This window comes from Papilio machaon, chromosome 2 (assembly GCF_912999745.1).
Source record: "Papilio machaon chromosome 2, ilPapMach1.1, whole genome shotgun sequence".
In the NCBI taxonomy this organism is placed as follows: domain Eukaryota; kingdom Metazoa; phylum Arthropoda; class Insecta; order Lepidoptera; family Papilionidae; genus Papilio; species Papilio machaon.
The window spans coordinates 3,876,866-3,892,519 of NC_059987.1; the positions used below are offsets into that span (position 1 = coordinate 3,876,866).

The 15,654-nt window shown below is 32.6% G+C and overlaps 3 protein-coding genes across 5 annotated transcripts; 1 reads left to right on the top strand and 2 right to left on the bottom strand.

The window, feature by feature from the left end:
- Positions 1-2,131: 2,131 nt before the first annotated feature.
- Positions 2,132-7,442, bottom strand: LOC106717601 (5'-nucleotidase domain-containing protein 3). The gene is made up of 9 exons (XM_014511485.2): positions 7,094-7,442; positions 6,846-7,021; positions 6,455-6,682; positions 5,502-5,636; positions 5,220-5,377; positions 4,707-4,893; positions 3,732-3,872; positions 3,234-3,385; positions 2,132-2,434 (listed from the first exon to the last, which is right to left on the bottom strand). The coding sequence occupies exons 1-9, from the start codon at positions 7,230-7,232 to the stop codon at positions 2,230-2,232; spliced, it is 1,521 nt and encodes a 506-aa protein (XP_014366971.1). The 5' UTR covers positions 7,233-7,442; the 3' UTR covers positions 2,132-2,229.
- Positions 7,443-8,353: 911 nt separating this feature from the next.
- Positions 8,354-13,238, bottom strand: LOC106717649 (endoribonuclease CG2145-like). Of its 3 annotated transcripts, XM_045680414.1 has the most exons (8): positions 12,157-12,400; positions 11,130-11,753; positions 10,910-11,096; positions 10,063-10,174; positions 9,647-9,731; positions 9,352-9,495; positions 9,128-9,216; positions 8,354-8,725 (listed from the first exon to the last, which is right to left on the bottom strand). In XM_045680414.1, exons 1-8 carry the CDS (start codon positions 12,215-12,217, stop codon positions 8,492-8,494), a joined length of 1,536 nt encoding a protein of 511 aa, XP_045536370.1. In that variant the 5' UTR covers positions 12,218-12,400; the 3' UTR covers positions 8,354-8,491. The 3 variants fall into 3 exon arrangements, with proteins under 3 accessions (XP_045536370.1, XP_045536368.1, XP_014367041.2); XM_045680412.1 differs by lacking the exon at positions 12,157-12,400 and adding an exon at positions 13,163-13,238 and having other exon boundaries at positions 10,910-11,753; XM_014511555.2 differs by having other exon boundaries at positions 10,910-11,753.
- Positions 13,225-15,534, top strand: LOC106717650 (protein-cysteine N-palmitoyltransferase Rasp). Its single transcript, XM_014511557.2, has 4 exons — positions 13,225-13,640; positions 13,712-14,478; positions 14,557-14,774; positions 15,019-15,534. The coding sequence occupies exons 1-4, from the start codon at positions 13,541-13,543 to the stop codon at positions 15,515-15,517; spliced, it is 1,584 nt and encodes a 527-aa protein (XP_014367043.2). The 5' UTR covers positions 13,225-13,540; the 3' UTR covers positions 15,518-15,534.
- The last annotated feature ends 120 nt before the right edge of the window (positions 15,535-15,654 follow it).

Consider the following 15,654-nt stretch of genomic DNA (forward strand, 5'->3'; position numbering starts at 1 on the left):
CATCTACCTTTAGCAACACTTCGCTTGAACCTTGCTTGAGAAAGGTGCGCGCAGCGTGAACAGCAGCCTCACACCCTCCCTTGGTTCCAAAACCTAACTGCGTTGGCTGAAATTCCTGCTGCAAATCTTGCAGGATGTGCCTACAGCAGATTTTGGAAGCCACACGACGAATTGTATTGCCTACGGCAATTGGCCGGATGCCACCATCCATTTTCCGAAGCGCGCAAAGGTTGGCCCCATATAAGACATCAATGATGTCTTTGCACACCTTCCCAGAGAACATAAGATTCACGAGGCTGGTCAAATCTTCCAGAAGTGCAGTGCCGACGTCACCAACAACACCACAAATCAAATCTTTAAGGTGTTGTGGGGACATACCGTCTAATCCGCCGGCAGAGCCCCTCCTGAAAGACATAATCGCGGCTCGTATATCCTCCGGTGTAGCCCTCAGGGTAGGCTCAGAAGGCTCGGGGGCATCCGGCAAGTGAGTTGTTGCTAAAGGCTGCGGATGTTTAGACAACAAGGCAGCGTAGGTCTCTGGTGAGTTGGGAGCAACGACGTCACTAGTAAATAAAAGGTCGGCAGCACCTTTAATGTCTCCCTCATCAAATTTTGATTCAATCCTTTTTGTAATGTTGTACGATATTTGTTTTTCCTGAATATTGTCTAAAGCAGGCCTAAAATTGGGGGAACAGTTGTTTTTTATTTTTTGTGCAAGGGAACTGCCGTGCTTGTCTTGGCTAACATGTAGCGTTTTATACGCGAATGTCAGAAAATTCTCCCAACTATGTTTATCGTTCTTGTCGATGACATCTCTGACGCAGGAAGATAAAGAGGTCGCTACGCACCGTCTAGCCCCACGAGGGATTCTTTTTACCAAGGGGAGGTTTCTCTTCAAGTTATTTAATTTTTGCCATAAGGGGCCCTCGGTGGGGGCTTCATTGTCAGCTACATTATGAAAATTCTCATTGCTACCTATATGTGGTTGCCGGCCCTTATGGCACCTACTTTTGTGTATGTGCAAACCTCTTTGTCCTTTGAAAAAACGCGGCTGGGAGCATTCTCTGCATTGCACGAGTTCCTGTGACGAGGTTGCACCGGACTGACTTGCGGATGTAGCCTGCTCAGGGGTCGGGAGAGTTAACGTTAACATATAATAATATAATATAAAATAATAATAGGACTATATATAATAATAACTAGGTAAATGTTAAAATTTAAATAATTAATGTTAAATGTACACTGTAATTTGTCTTAACCCTAGATTTACAAACATTCGTCTGTACAGACCACAGCTTGACGCAAAAAACTATGCTTGTTGTTTACTTGTTACGATTCTGACGATTTTGACATCTCCAAGGAAGATTATATAACGGCGAAAATCACATTAAAATTGAGGATTCCGATGATGATGAACCATTGATTAGAAAAACAGGCATTTGATGTTTCAATAAAAATTTTCGAACTGTGGCGCAGAACTGTAAGTGCAGAGAATCAATTACCAACTTTGAGGTGATGCTTATTAGTAGACACAAATATATTTTTATCCACGGATATAGAATATTATTCCATTATACGATCATTTAATTTCACGCTCATTTTAAAATATTTTGTAGTAAATCTGAAAAATTTTCCTGACGTCTTGTTTGTCATGCGTGACGTTATTGTCAGTCTTGTTCGCTTTATAAATAAAGACAGATTATATAAATTGAATACTACATTAGCGACAGATCTTATTCAGTTAGTAATAATATTATTTTTAAATTTATTATATCAAGACATAACCATGAGTTCACATTGAAATATTTATCGAAACATGAGACATGTTTTACGTCAATGTTTCCGCAGTGACAACGTTTAATAGTAAATAAGACATTTCTTCGTTGGTATACTAATGGAATTTACATTATATTTCCAAATGAAAAATACTGCAAATAAAAATGAAATCAAAAATAAAGTAATTTCAAAAAAATACTGTTAGTTATATGAGGCAGAAGATATACTGTTCAAATTAATCTTAATATTAATATGTAATAATTATATTACAACTTAAAATATACAGGTTTTTAATAATTCTGTACATTACCATTTTAATTTTTAAAATGTCAGATACTAATCGTTGGTTTCGAGACTAAAACCCACGTATAAAGCATAGTTATCTCTGGTCTCAGAAACTAAAGATGTTATAACACTATAAATAAGACATAAAAAAACTAAAATATAGCTTATTTAGACGAAATAAGATCCATATTCGTGCGGCATGACACCCCGCCTGGGATAAAATGTGTGTGTCAATGAATAGTTCAGAAGATTCCTAATATTTGAAGTATAAATATCTGCAAATCTAAACAAACGTCTAGAGAAATACGTTGGATTGTGATACGTTCTGAACACGCTGCCGAACTGCTTGTTGAATACAGATTTTGTATCGTTCCTGGAAATTTGAAAAAAAAAACTATTATTTAAATTATCCGATAAATAACTATAATAGCAATTAAAACAAGCCAACATATAAATTCATATTTATACAAAAAAACTACAAAGATCCATGTTTTATTATTTTGTTTTTAATTTATAAAAAAAAAGATATAACAAATATCTAGACTAGAAAATACTACAGATAAAAAATAAAAAGATCAAAACACTTCACATATCTAATAGGAAGAAAGAAAAAATTTGAAGTAAATTATATACGCACTGTTTTTGTTGGGCGATGCTTTGTAACAAGAAAATTGTCAATCAGTTAGAAAAATAGACATTTCACATTGTTAATATTTGAATGAAAATTTTAAACTTAAATCTTCTACTAACCAGTCAATTTCATTTTTTACTAACTTTTACCCATTTATATATATGAGTGGAATTAAAAATAAACTCAATAAGTAGCCTATGTATTCTTTCAGATTATATTATACATCTATGTCAAATTTCATCGAGGTCTTTCGAGCAATCCATTTAAACTTTCGTCTTTATAATATTAGTAAGAAGTAAGATAACACTAAGCTTTTCAAAAACCTAACAAATGGTAACAGCAGTAATTACAAATAAATACTTTTCAAAATCAAATTCGGTACATTTTAAATGAAATTCCGTCTAATGAAAACTATATTATGCCCTAAATTGGTTTGCATAAAGTTTAAAATACCATTACCTGGATATAAAAGCTCAAAAATATGGCGAATATTCAGTATATACTGAACCGATGGAGGGATACTGAACAGTATTTGACATACCTGAGCTGGTCCCGCTCAGCCATCCACTGGGCTATGACCTCAACAGCCTCAGGCTCCTTGTGATCCTGGTGGTCTTCTATGATCTGTGTCAACATCTGCAGCCAGTTGGCGTTCTCCTTGAATGTCTGCGTGTTCAGCGTCTTTATTTCGTGCTGAGGAAGTCACAAATGGTTTTTATATTTAATACTAGCGTTCCCCCGCGACTTCTACAGCGCACATATATAAAACTAGTCTATAATATGTCCACTTGCATCAGTTAACTTCCCGTCTAATACAAAATATATATATTTTTATATTACATAGACACTCTAATTTTATACACTCACTTTAAAACCTTTTTTACTAAAAAAAACTCTAGTAAAAAATTTAAAAAGTAAAAGACATATGGCAATGAAATACATAAAATTAAAAAAAAATCAACAAACATCGTTTGATATTTCGGAAATTACACAAAAATCTATTCCTGTGAAATATAACGTAGATATAAGATATGTTTACTGTGAGTTCATTGATGATGGCTCCGGTGCGCCAGCCGTGTTCCAGTGTGACATCAGCGAGGTCACTGTAGGGGTGGTCACCGAAGTACAACACCTGGTGCCCACACCACCCCGTCAGCTCCTGCAGCTGCTTCACTGTGCCCTGCAACAATGTACTTCTAATAAATATACACCAACATAAAAACATCAATCAAGGAAAGCTTAAGAAAGTAATAAGATCTCGATCGATCAAATTGGTAAAGTAGTTTAGGTTAGAGAAGACTAGAAGAAAAAAAACATGATTTAAATCTGAGAATAACACCTTGTTGACACTTTTTTGACATTGACAAGAGGGCGCCAGTGTGTTATCATAATTTTGTTTGACTTATGTCCATTGGGATCAAATATCCTTATCGTTCTATAATCTTTATGTAAGATGAGTTGTAAAAAAATATACTTTTTTTTTTCTTTTTTGTAGTACTAACAAACTTTTATTAGACATCGTCAGCGGAAATTAAAAAATACAGTCAAAATCTGTTATAACGACATCGAAGGGACTACTCATATTGAGTCGTAAAAACCGATAGTTGTAACAACCGGTGACAGGTATTAATAGGAAAGATATGTATGTAACATTCAGCCAGGACCTTTGATTTTGGTCAATTTAACCGGTATGTTGTTCTAAACGATGTCGCCATAAACGGTTTTGACTGTATATAAAAAAAAAAATTTACTTATAATATGTCATGGCATGGCCCGCATGCATAACTAACATGCTACCTCCACATCAAAATCAACGTCCAAAACAAACATGGCATTGCGGAGAAACATACAAACAAAAATTAAAAAAATTGGTTCTTCGTTATTAGCAACGCAAATATATCACGTGTGCAAAATATTTTTTCTAGATGTAACACACAGACGCTTCAATTTTTATATATATAGATAATAACACAGTACAGTAGTAATAACACACTTATTTGCAGTTTAAACTAACCTCATAATAGATAATGCCTTTTTCCAGCGACGTAACTTTCTCCCAGATATGAGTGTTGGCATTCTTGTCGAAAACACGAATGGGTCGCGACACTTCCGTGAAGAACTTGGGTTTGTTCGCATTTACTATCACAACATCGAAGTAGTCTCTCCAATCTGAACCTACTAACATCTCCATACCAGCATTACTGTAACAAACATGATTCTAGTAATAATTAAACTCTAAACCGAGTTTGATAGTACATTAAAAACACATATTACGTGCAAAATGAAACATCACACCAAAACCAGACCGAAACCGAGACCCATGCATTTACTAGATCATATTCAGTATTTCGATAAAGTAATCAAAAGCATAACTAAGACATCATTCAATTGAATAAAACAGTTTTTTTTAGACATAAAAACTAAATTTTTTATGAACTAGATAATTTTATCAATCCATGCAAAATGTCAAAAAAAAAAGTTTATAAAATATTGGCATCGCACGCAAAATAAAAATATAAATTCTTACACAAAATGATATGGACTGTTTGTTACAAGGAACAATTTTTTATCATGGTCCCTTAGGAGTTGAAAATATTTTTTTAAATCGGAATTAGGCCGAATGTATTCATCCACGTTTTGAGCAACAATCTTATGCATTATAGGATGACAGCTTTGCACTGAATTCTGAAATTAACATTTACAAAAGTTTATCAAATTAAAAACCTTCTCTTTTAAGATAACATATTCTAAGTCTAGTATTGAACTATTAACCAATAATGGTTTGGAAAATAAGTAACTTTTCTAGTACCTTGACATCCAAAAAGAGGATTTCAGGATGATAATCAATATGGTTTCTTATAAAATATTCGGCGACATTACAAAGCAGTCCCATTTCTGGTACGGAAAACAGATCCGCCAAATGCACCATCTTTGCACGGTTCTCCTGAAAATTAAAAGAAAATTAATTTTAAATAATTAAAAAATTTAAATCAATCAATATCTTACATACTACTGGTTAGATTTTTATCAAATTAAAATGGTACAACACAACAATCGGTAGCTTCCAAATATATAAATATTCATCAAAATTGGTTCACCATAAGTGAAGTTTTGAGGTAACATACATAAAAATAATTGACAATCCCCTCCTTTTTTGATGTTGGTTAAAAAGGTGACAAATAAAACCAATATACACTTGATAATGATATTGATAGGAATTCTTTAATTATAACATCTCATAACTATCAAACTAAATATATCCCCAAAATCAATGCAACATGGTCACTTTACAATGAACGAACAAATGAAGTGCATTATTTAGTTATACCATATCATGCCATGAAGACCTTGTGTCACAATGAAAGGGGGAATGATTGCATACAAGTGCCTTTGATTGCCTGCAACATACAATAGAATACATATGTCTACAAATAGCACCATGTTCATAAATATAAAACTAATACCATAGTATAGTAGATCAAATTTTTTTTACTCAATTTATAGTTTTAATTTGTTTAATGCAATTTTTTTTTAATTAACAAAGTGTCAAACAAATGGCTGAAATTGCTACTACGGCGAAGTGTCCAATGCTCATAGACAAGTATTTTAAGGTAGAAGCATTGCCTACTTTTAAGGAATAGAGAAGTACAGAAAAGATATTTCCCTTTAATATACATCTTTTGTGCTCTATCTATATTAAACATCTTTTAACTTTGTTTAACCTGCAGACTTCTTGATTAAAAATAATATAAAATTACTTACTTTATGCGCTCTATTGTCACCCTCTACATATGCAATTGGTATTATTCTGTTCTTGTATATTTTAAGCACTTCCTCAGTTGATACCGGAGTTAATCCTCTATAGACTGCACCAAACTGGATTTGTAGAAATGAATCCAATTTCAAAAGTAGCCCTTTTTCTATGTCATAATGCAATCCTCTTACAGCAAAATGTGGTTTATATTCCAATTTTGAAATTTCAGCTGGATACTGAAATGAAAGATTAAAATTTTAAATCTTTACCAAGCTTATACCTTTCCATGTACTGTTATAATGGGTGTTAGTTGTATAAACTTAAAAAATACTCAATCTATTGTATAGTTAGTTAAATAAATGAAAGATTTTACACAAAATACTGTTGGATATGACAGACCTTATATTTTTCTAAAAGCATATTTCTTCCAAGATTGTATAGTAAATGTTCTAAAGATGGTTTGTAGTGGGCCAGAGTATAATCATAATCAAATCCATACACTTGAACTTCTGATAAATCTAATTCATTACATGCAAACACGCCTTTAGGGTTAACATCTTGTGGGAGTTTCTTGGCTGGAAACAATAAATTCATTTTTAAACTCAAATCAACTTTATGAGAAAAAAAAACTTTTTTATTTTACTTACATTTACACTTTAACTTAGTCCGAGAGTAAACATCGTTTAGAAATTCTCGTGAGGAGTAATTTCTAAATAGTTTAAAATATTGTTTAAGAGACAAATTTTTATTAACAGTGCCGTTAATCAATGTATACATTGAATTCATTTTTGCTTTGAAAATTAAGTAAAAACTTAACTTTATTGATTAAAGTAGTATTTAATGTGAAAGGTAACAGGTTGTGACTTATTTAAATAAGCTAGTAAAACTAAAAACACGATAAAAATAAATTTCACATTGCATAATTTTTGTTACGATAATGTTCGATGTTCGTTAACACTCGCTACACGTGCGTTCACGTTCTCGTCTCGTTCGATTTTCGAGTTTTGACAGATTTCAAATTTTTATCTAGTTGAGGCATAGTGTTGTCAGTTAATAATAACAATATTTCTACACATTTTAGACAAAATTCGTAATTGAATTTAAAATTAATTGTACATGTTGATTTATGCTTGTACTTTGTACTTTAAATCAGCCCAAAATTAAAGCCCAGCAAAATCGTTTTCACTGTAATGTGTGAAAAAGAATTACCTACAGCAATGAACTAAGATGTTTTTAATACGATTTTCACTACAAACTGTTATATTTAAGACTACAAGGATATTAAATTAACTGTGAAATTACGAGGGCATTTAAAATCACTACAATGCGAATTGCGATTTTTGGGGCTCAAAAGTAAAGACCCGGATAACTTAATGTGTTATTTCCACAAATGTTTTTTTAATTTTCTTTTAATTTAATCACTTTTTTGACTTCATTTACTTACTCAAAGCGGCAGTCGACTGCGTTGTATTACGCCGTTGTGTTTAATTCTACCTTTTAGATTCACTCGAACCCCAAACGGCAGCCTAGCAGCCAGTTGTTGGAGAAGATTACGGATTACTTTAATATGAAGATTTATTAAACAAGTTTTACCTAGGTTTATGTCATTACCTTATACACGTCGTAACTGATTAATCCTTAATCAAGCAACTGGCACAGTGCGGATTAGTTGATATTATACACATTGATTTCTTCGCGGTATTAGACACGGTAAGGATCAAATTCAAAGTCCGGTTCGATGCCCGTACGAGTCATATGCGCTTCACCGTGCGATCTTCACCTTATAGTTGCAATATTTTATGCCAGATGCTAGTCTAATTTGACTGTGGTAGTAACCTCTGGTTATATTTCATTTAAATCAAAGACTGAATGAGGTTTTAATTTAGTAGGTAAAATAAATTAAAGTGGACTGCGAATTATTTATTGTGTTTATACAAAACATGTCTTTAGAATAAAAATCGTAGTTTACAAATCGACTTGGATTTTAAAACGTTTTTGTGGTTTAATAGCAATATCTGAATTAAGTTTAAGCGAGTGTAAGTTTTTTAAATCTGAGGGAAGGCACTGCCTATGTAATTTTTGCTCCTGTATCTAAAGTTATGCGTCAATATATTGACATCTTTGTTGGCGAGTTTCAGTCTGCAATCGTCTCCTTCGCGGGTGACAAAGCAAAGAGTGTAGAGCGCAATCTCCAGTTCTGGTGAAGTGCCGATGAACATAGAATCTACTGGTTTATCGACCCCTTGTTGGTTAAAATGTAATTTGATAACCACTCCTTTCTGAAATAGTAAAACGATATTGTGATAGAATAAACTTTTGCAAATAAACTCTGTAAGTCTTTTGTCTAAAGATTTCGCTTGATTTTTTTAGGTTACTGGAAACGTAACTTCCTAAGAGCAGCCCACTAACTCCAAAAATAATGCTTTCGTGTCTATATTATATATAGAGTGTTCGGTACAGGCGAAGTTATTTTTACAGTTAGGTGCGGTACTCGTATTCTATAATACAGTAGACGATTTTGATTGCCTGTAGTTTTGTCATGTCGTTGACCATTCTTTCAATTCATCTCCGACATTATTCATTCAACAGATTATGCTATATACTGTATATAGATAGAATTACTGATGTTAATTGAAACTAGGCGAACCTTAAGTTCAACGATTCTATGACTTAATACTCACATCGTTTAGTTGAACGTATTTCAAATATCCTAAGTAATTTACACGATTTGCGGACTCTTCTTTCGAAAAGTATATCCAATTGTGTAAACCTGAGAATATAAAACAAATTACGTTTATATTTGAAGCATGAATAATTATTTTCTAGCAAACTATCCGCAATGTACAAAATAATGTAATAAAATAAATCGACAATAACCTAAAAAAAAAAAACTTTCCGACAGTACCTGATACTTCACCATTTTTCAGCTCCGACACAAAAACATGTTCAAAACCCGAACTACTGATTTTCCCTTTTCCTCTTGAATATAAACCAAACCATAGTTGTTTTAGGAAATCCCGCTGTTTCGCCGGATCGGGAGGGACTTTACCTAAAATATGAATCTTTTTTTTAATTATTGTCACACATGCGTTTTCATTACTACATAGTTCGTGTTGTATTTTGGGCTGTCTGTTCATATAAGCTGAATACATTGAGTGCTACAAAATTATGGGAAGAAAACGTGTTTTTGATTAGATTACCTTTTTCTTTGAGGAAATTCATTAAATGCCTGATAACACTTGTAGACATGATAGCATCCATGAATGCATTTTCTTCTGTTCTTTCCTGGAATTTTTCGCTTTATATAATAAGTTCTTATGAGTAAATTATGAAACCTTTTTGCTTACAATTAAAGACACCCTGAATTCAACATTTTTGCTATGCTTTCTTTTGTCCCCGAAAATTTGGATACAAATATGACTAATGTCAAGGTACACGAGTCGAGTGTAATTTTTTTGTATTTACAAAGTTTAGGATAAAAGGTAAAGCTGAAGTGTGTCCTAGTTATGCAGATATTTTTTTGATTTAAAAAAAAATCTGTCTAAGATCATATATTTTCGTATGTATGATCCAAAATATATAATCGAAGCATTCAGTTATATTTAATTTGTCGCACCTGTGATGTCACATATTCGTTAACTAAGGTATCTCTTTCGTAATTATCCAAAAGTGGCAGAAATTTTTGAATAGTTGGAATATTCCAAGCTTCGGATGCTATGTTTAGTAATCTGCAAACAAGGAAAAATTTCCGATAAGACATTGCAAACAATCGCCGTATACTCTCTTTGTAACTAAAGGAAAATGCCAAATTTAGTCCCAAAAGGTCATGTCAAGGACTATGTTGGGGTTTCTTAAGCAAAACCTAGTTATAATTTTAGCTTTGAGTTTTGACATGGGATTCACATTTTCAGAGGTCTTCTCTTCTAAAGAATTTCACGTCTTTTTTTTGTTCATACGTGTCATACGCGTAAAACATGTCAAATACGAAGTTACAATGTGTATTTTCCATCCACCGGATAAAATTGAAGTGTTGTGTTTAGGGAGCATCGAAACTTTAATATCGATAATTATCGCAAGTTGGTCAGAAATTTAGTTAACACTAATAAAATAATCCCATTAATCGTTAGTTTCTGAAACAAAAAATCCCTGCATAAAACCTATCGTCATCCTTCTCTTTGTCGTTGACAGAACAGAGTTAACAATATATTTTATACAGGGATTTTGGTCTCAGAAACCAACGATAAGTGAATTATTTGCTTATGATTACAAATACATTCTATTAAATGGTTCTGTCCAGTTTTTTTTAAGATTAAGAACGTACGGATATATAAGAAAACGTGCGGATATGTAACAAACGTGCTTATTTTTGTGCTCTTTGTTGTTAGTATTTTACTTATATACATACGTACCTTAGCAGTTATGTGTTTAAAGTGTTCTGTTATTTTTCAGAAAATAATACTCACGGCTGCGAAGCTTTATCTTCCTTGGAACTAGAAGTGGTTTTCTCTTGATAGTTGATTGTAACGTATCTCGCTGCATTATTTGTATCTTTTTTCAATAATTCTTCACTAATTGCTTGTAATTCGGCGTCAGTAGCGATATTCGAGGCGCTGCCTTGATTTTTGTTGTTTACTATCGTACTTGGTAGCACTGGAACTGTTGCCGGGGTATTTTTTCCACTACTTGGAACTGTTGGTTTGTGAACAGGTGGCGTGGTTTGTGTTGGACTAGAGGGTTGTTTTGTTGGTCCACCAACAACGGAACTGAAACTTGGTAGTTTTGGTGTTACAGACGGCTTAACCGTTGTTCCGACGCTAGATCCTTGCAAAATTGAACTGTAACTTGGTTTTCGAGCATTATTATTATTGTTGTTGTTAAAGTTATCGTAGAAATTAATAAGATCCTTAACGTTTCCTGTTGGTTTACTATTTTGTTGAGGTGGTTTTAGAGTTGGAAACTGTGGGGCGACATAATCTCTTTTTGGTGATAACGTTGGTTTAACAGCAGGTCCTGAATGAGTAGCTGGACTTGGTGTAACGTTGTGTTGAGGTGATGTTGTTTTTTGATCGTGTTTTGTTGTTGGCAGTTGCGGCGCAACATAATCCCTCTTTGACGATTGGGGTTTTGGCGTCGTTCCGGTTACTATGTTTAAGCCTTGTGTTGTTCTTGATTGTTGTTGTGTTGTTGAGGACGGTTTTAATGATGGGAATTCTGCTGAGTAATCACGTTTTGGTGCACTCGTTATTCCACCGGCTTCGTGAAGTAAAAAATCTATATTGGTGTTATAACGTTGCACTTTGTTGATGCCTATAAGGAAAAACGTGATATTAAGATGTAGGTAATTTATATGCTTATCGTAAAAGAATTTCAATATCACAGAAGTAATATTTAAATCTTGACATGGAAAAACGAAACAGGTTTTTTTTCTAATTCAATGATATAGACGTTAAAAGCACAGCTGTCTAGGTTGTTTAGTTACTTAGGTAGTTAGTGAGATCTTCATTGTTAATACTTACTTGACCCTAAGTCTTTCGAAACATATGTAGGCAATATTGATTACTAAGAGCTCCTTCGATTGTCCATTTTAAATTTAAAAGAAATAGCGCACAAAGTCCTAATAATATTATACAGAAATCATTGTACAGATAACTTATTCTTGACCTATTCTAATCTAATATAATGAACAATATCAGCAAAATAGAATACTTACAAATTCCAATTTGTAAAATTAATAATGTTGATATAAATAATACTCGTACTCTTGAATCCATAATTATCGTAAAAACTTAGTAAAATTATGTCTACACCACAAAAACAGCACTGTTTACATTTCAATGTTCTGTAAAGCGAGATAAATTCCCGTTACCCTTCTAAGTGACTAGAAATTTTATCACATAAAAACGACTGCAGCTTGTGAATAGATTGAATGGAGTGAAGAGAAAAGATTCAAGATTGAGATCGTATATGACTCGTTCAGTACACATTACACAATACAACGCGAAATGAACATGCGCCTACGTCACCGTGGCGTTAACGCTCTCACTTCGGTTCGATCGCCTCCGTCTTAGTGTTATTTCCTAGTTAGTCGCTTTAGCTAGGTTATGGCTAATTCACTCTTATGCTTACTTATACCTACTCTAATTTGGAATGTATGTTACGATAAGTATTTTAATATTGATCAGAGTTATGTTGTGCTTAAATGGTTTTAAACCGATTTTCCACTAAGCGGTGGCAGTAGAATTAGGACATAAGACTTACGTATAAATGGCGCTTAGAGAAAAAGGCACTTATAAAAGTAAACATGAGTACTATAAAGTACGTGAACAAAGGTAGTTTTATGATATTCTAGATTGAGAAGAGTAGGTCTTTTAGGACCCCATAGCAAGCAGGGCCGAAGGCTCAAAGAGGAGGCAGACTGCGGAAATGAGATGGTCTAAGGCCTATTTAAAATTATGCCAGCATAATAAGTAACAGTAGCGCTCAAAATCAGCGCTGGCATACAGCTAGTCCTACAAAATGGCATAATGTAAACCTGGTATTACGATGGCATTATGAGGAATAAGGGTTCTAATGTCTATAGACAATCTAGTTATGATTGTTATTTTGTTGTTAAAGCATCAAAACACATTTATGAATTTAATTAAAATACCTACCTCTAACAACAAAGTGTTTGTTAAAATAAAACAAATATTTTAAGACACACTTTTAAAACATACCTAATTCGATTGCGTAGATAAAAGCCTTTCGCATTAATTGCCTATAAAAATTTAATAACGCACAAGAAAATTAACTCGAAGATGTAAATAATTTAATAATTGTCTATTTTGTCTACACTACATCATTTTAATACTGATTCCCAACCAAGTTAACTGTTTCTTGAACGTAAAAATAATTTTATGGTGAAGGATTTAAGCCCTGGCCACATTTGCTAATAACTTTGAATTTGACTTTTGACTTTGACACTTGATATCATTTGGTTTTGATAGGAAAGTTGATTGAAGTGACAATAATGTTGTTGATGTGAATTGCCGGTAAAATTGAATTACAATGCTATTAACAACGAAATAATCATTGAAAAAAAAAGAGAATTAACAATGAAAACTAAATTAAATTCTGTAGAAATATTTACATGTTTTTGTGTTTGGACTAGTGCTAATTTATATTCATTGTTCAAGTTAACAGAGGCTCAATCAGGTAAATATTAAAGTAGGCTGAATTATATAACTCTTTGCTAACTATATAGGTGTTTTTTTACAATGTTTCAGAAATATTAAAAGGGAATAACGGAGATATAAGTAAAATCAGAGATCTCCAACCAGGTTGGGGTTTTATTCAAAGGCACAGAGATGTATCAGATGTTGAATGGAGTAGTTGGAAATATTTTATTTATATATCATTGGGTTATATGATATTTCAATTTTTTATTTCGGAAGCAATAAGGAGGTTGGCATTGCCCTTGTTAAAATACTGGTATATTATGTCAAGTACAATTTTCATTGTTTATAAAATGGGATTCCGACAAATGGTTATAGTTTTAATACAGCCAATATTATACAGTACTATAATATTTTTGGGTGGTAATAAACAAAGTATATGGCTTATCAGTTTATTGCTTCTCGGTAGTTACAATTCCTTAAAGTACAAACAATTTTTTTGGAATTATTTGGAACACGAAGAAATGGAAGATGAAGAAGTTTATCTAATATTATTTAGTGTGGCATGGATTGAACTAAGATGCATTAGTTATAGTATTGATTATATAGAGAAGAGAGAAAAGAATGAGATATGTACAAACTCCTTTTGGAATGACATAATAAATATGTTAAGTTATATATTATACTTGCCACTTTTGTACACGGGACCTGTTATACTTTATGCAGAATTTGAGAAAAGCTTAAAAAACAAGGGTGGAAATCTATGGTTAAGACTGAAACAATTTATTTGTGATTTGTTTGTATTCAAACTGTATACATTTATGTTAGATGTTGCATTTCATTATTTTTATTTTTTTGCTATGCAAGACAATATGGAGGTATGTATTTTTAATTAAATAATCAAGTCTAATATGTAAAATAATATACAAATATATTATGAAAGCTATTTTCTACAGTTGATTAGAAAAATGCCAACCATAGCCTTATGTGGAGGAGGTCTTTGGATGGGTTTAGAGTTTCATATGAAATATGTCATATCATATGGAACCACAACAGCCTTTGCAAAGCTTGACAATATAGAAACTCCACCGATGCCAAGATGTATTGTAAGGGTTCATATCTATTCACAAATGTGGAGATATTTTGATGTTGGACTTTATCGCTTCCTTGTAAAGTAAGTATTGTATTTGAAATTAAAAACAAATAATTTGTCTATTGCCACCTTGATGAACAATCTGTAACAAAACTATTGATATTGTTTAGTGCTTTTTATCCCAAATAAGTGTTTTGTTAAGACATTCACTGCCACTGACTCGCCTGGCAAGTTCATTAAAAAATATGGCATGGGATGTGTTAATTTTTCGAAATAAAATTTAGCTAATTGACACATTAAATTAAAAAATTAATATTGTTCACAGATACATCTACAAGCCCGGACTGGCTAATATATCAAAATCATTGAAACTACCAAAAATAGCATATAAACTGCTCGCCTCACTCGCCACTTTTGTGTTTATATTTATGTGGCATGGCACTGTGTGGCATATATTTGTTTGGTCAATATTAAATTATATAGGTATCACATTAGAACACATAGGTAAAGAATTGTCAAAACACAAAAAGTACAACTGGTTTAAGACAAATGTTTTAAAGACTGAAAAAATGGAGGCATGCCTTATTGCATTATTGTGTACTCCATTGTTAGCATTGTCGGCTATTTCCAATTTTTATTTATTCGCTGGATCTGAAGTTGGAGATTTATTTTTCGAATGTTTTTTAAATCCATCTTTGTGGAATACTTTATTAATTAGTCTATCATTGTACTGTTGTTGCCATGTTTCAATGGCATTGGTTGACATCCCTTCTAGAGGGGGCACACAAGCATCTGTTAAGATGTATGAAAATAATTTATACTAGTGTTTAATTTTATTGAATTGGACGGTAATTATTAAAAATTAAAAATAGTTCCTTTTATTTTTATCATTGCATTTGAAAGTACATATTATTATAAATTAAGGTTGTGTCGCTTTACGCTTTTATTACTTTCGTAATTT

What these genes read in the sequence shown, in the direction of transcription:
- LOC106717601 (XM_014511485.2), bottom strand. Translation starts at nt 7,232, where the DNA reads ATGAATTCAATGTATACATTGATTAACGGCACTGTTAATAAAAATTTG. An exon ending in TGCTTTTAGAAAAATATAAG is followed by an intron (nt 6,683 to 6,845) that starts GTCTGTCATATC and finishes CTTTCATTTCAG; the next exon opens with TATCCAGCTGAAATTTCAAA. An exon ending in AAGGCATTATCTATTATGAG is followed by an intron (nt 3,873 to 4,706) that starts GTTAGTTTAAAC and finishes ACATTGTTGCAG; the next exon opens with GGCACAGTGAAGCAGCTGCA.
- LOC106717649 (XM_014511555.2), bottom strand. Translation starts at nt 12,217, where the DNA reads ATGGATTCAAGAGTACGAGTATTATTTATATCAACATTATTAATTTTA. An exon ending in GAAGATAAAGCTTCGCAGCC is followed by an intron (nt 10,175 to 10,909) that starts GTGAGTATTATT and finishes CCTTGTTTGCAG; the next exon opens with ATTACTAAACATAGCATCCG. An exon ending in ACGAATATGTGACATCACAG is followed by an intron (nt 9,732 to 10,062) that starts GTGCGACAAATT and finishes GAAAAATTCCAG; the next exon opens with GAAAGAACAGAAGAAAATGC.
- LOC106717650 (XM_014511557.2), top strand. Translation starts at nt 13,541, where the DNA reads ATGAAAACTAAATTAAATTCTGTAGAAATATTTACATGTTTTTGTGTT. An exon ending in GTTAACAGAGGCTCAATCAG is followed by an intron (nt 13,641 to 13,711) that starts GTAAATATTAAA and finishes ACAATGTTTCAG; the next exon opens with AAATATTAAAAGGGAATAAC. An exon ending in CTATGCAAGACAATATGGAG is followed by an intron (nt 14,479 to 14,556) that starts GTATGTATTTTT and finishes TATTTTCTACAG; the next exon opens with TTGATTAGAAAAATGCCAAC.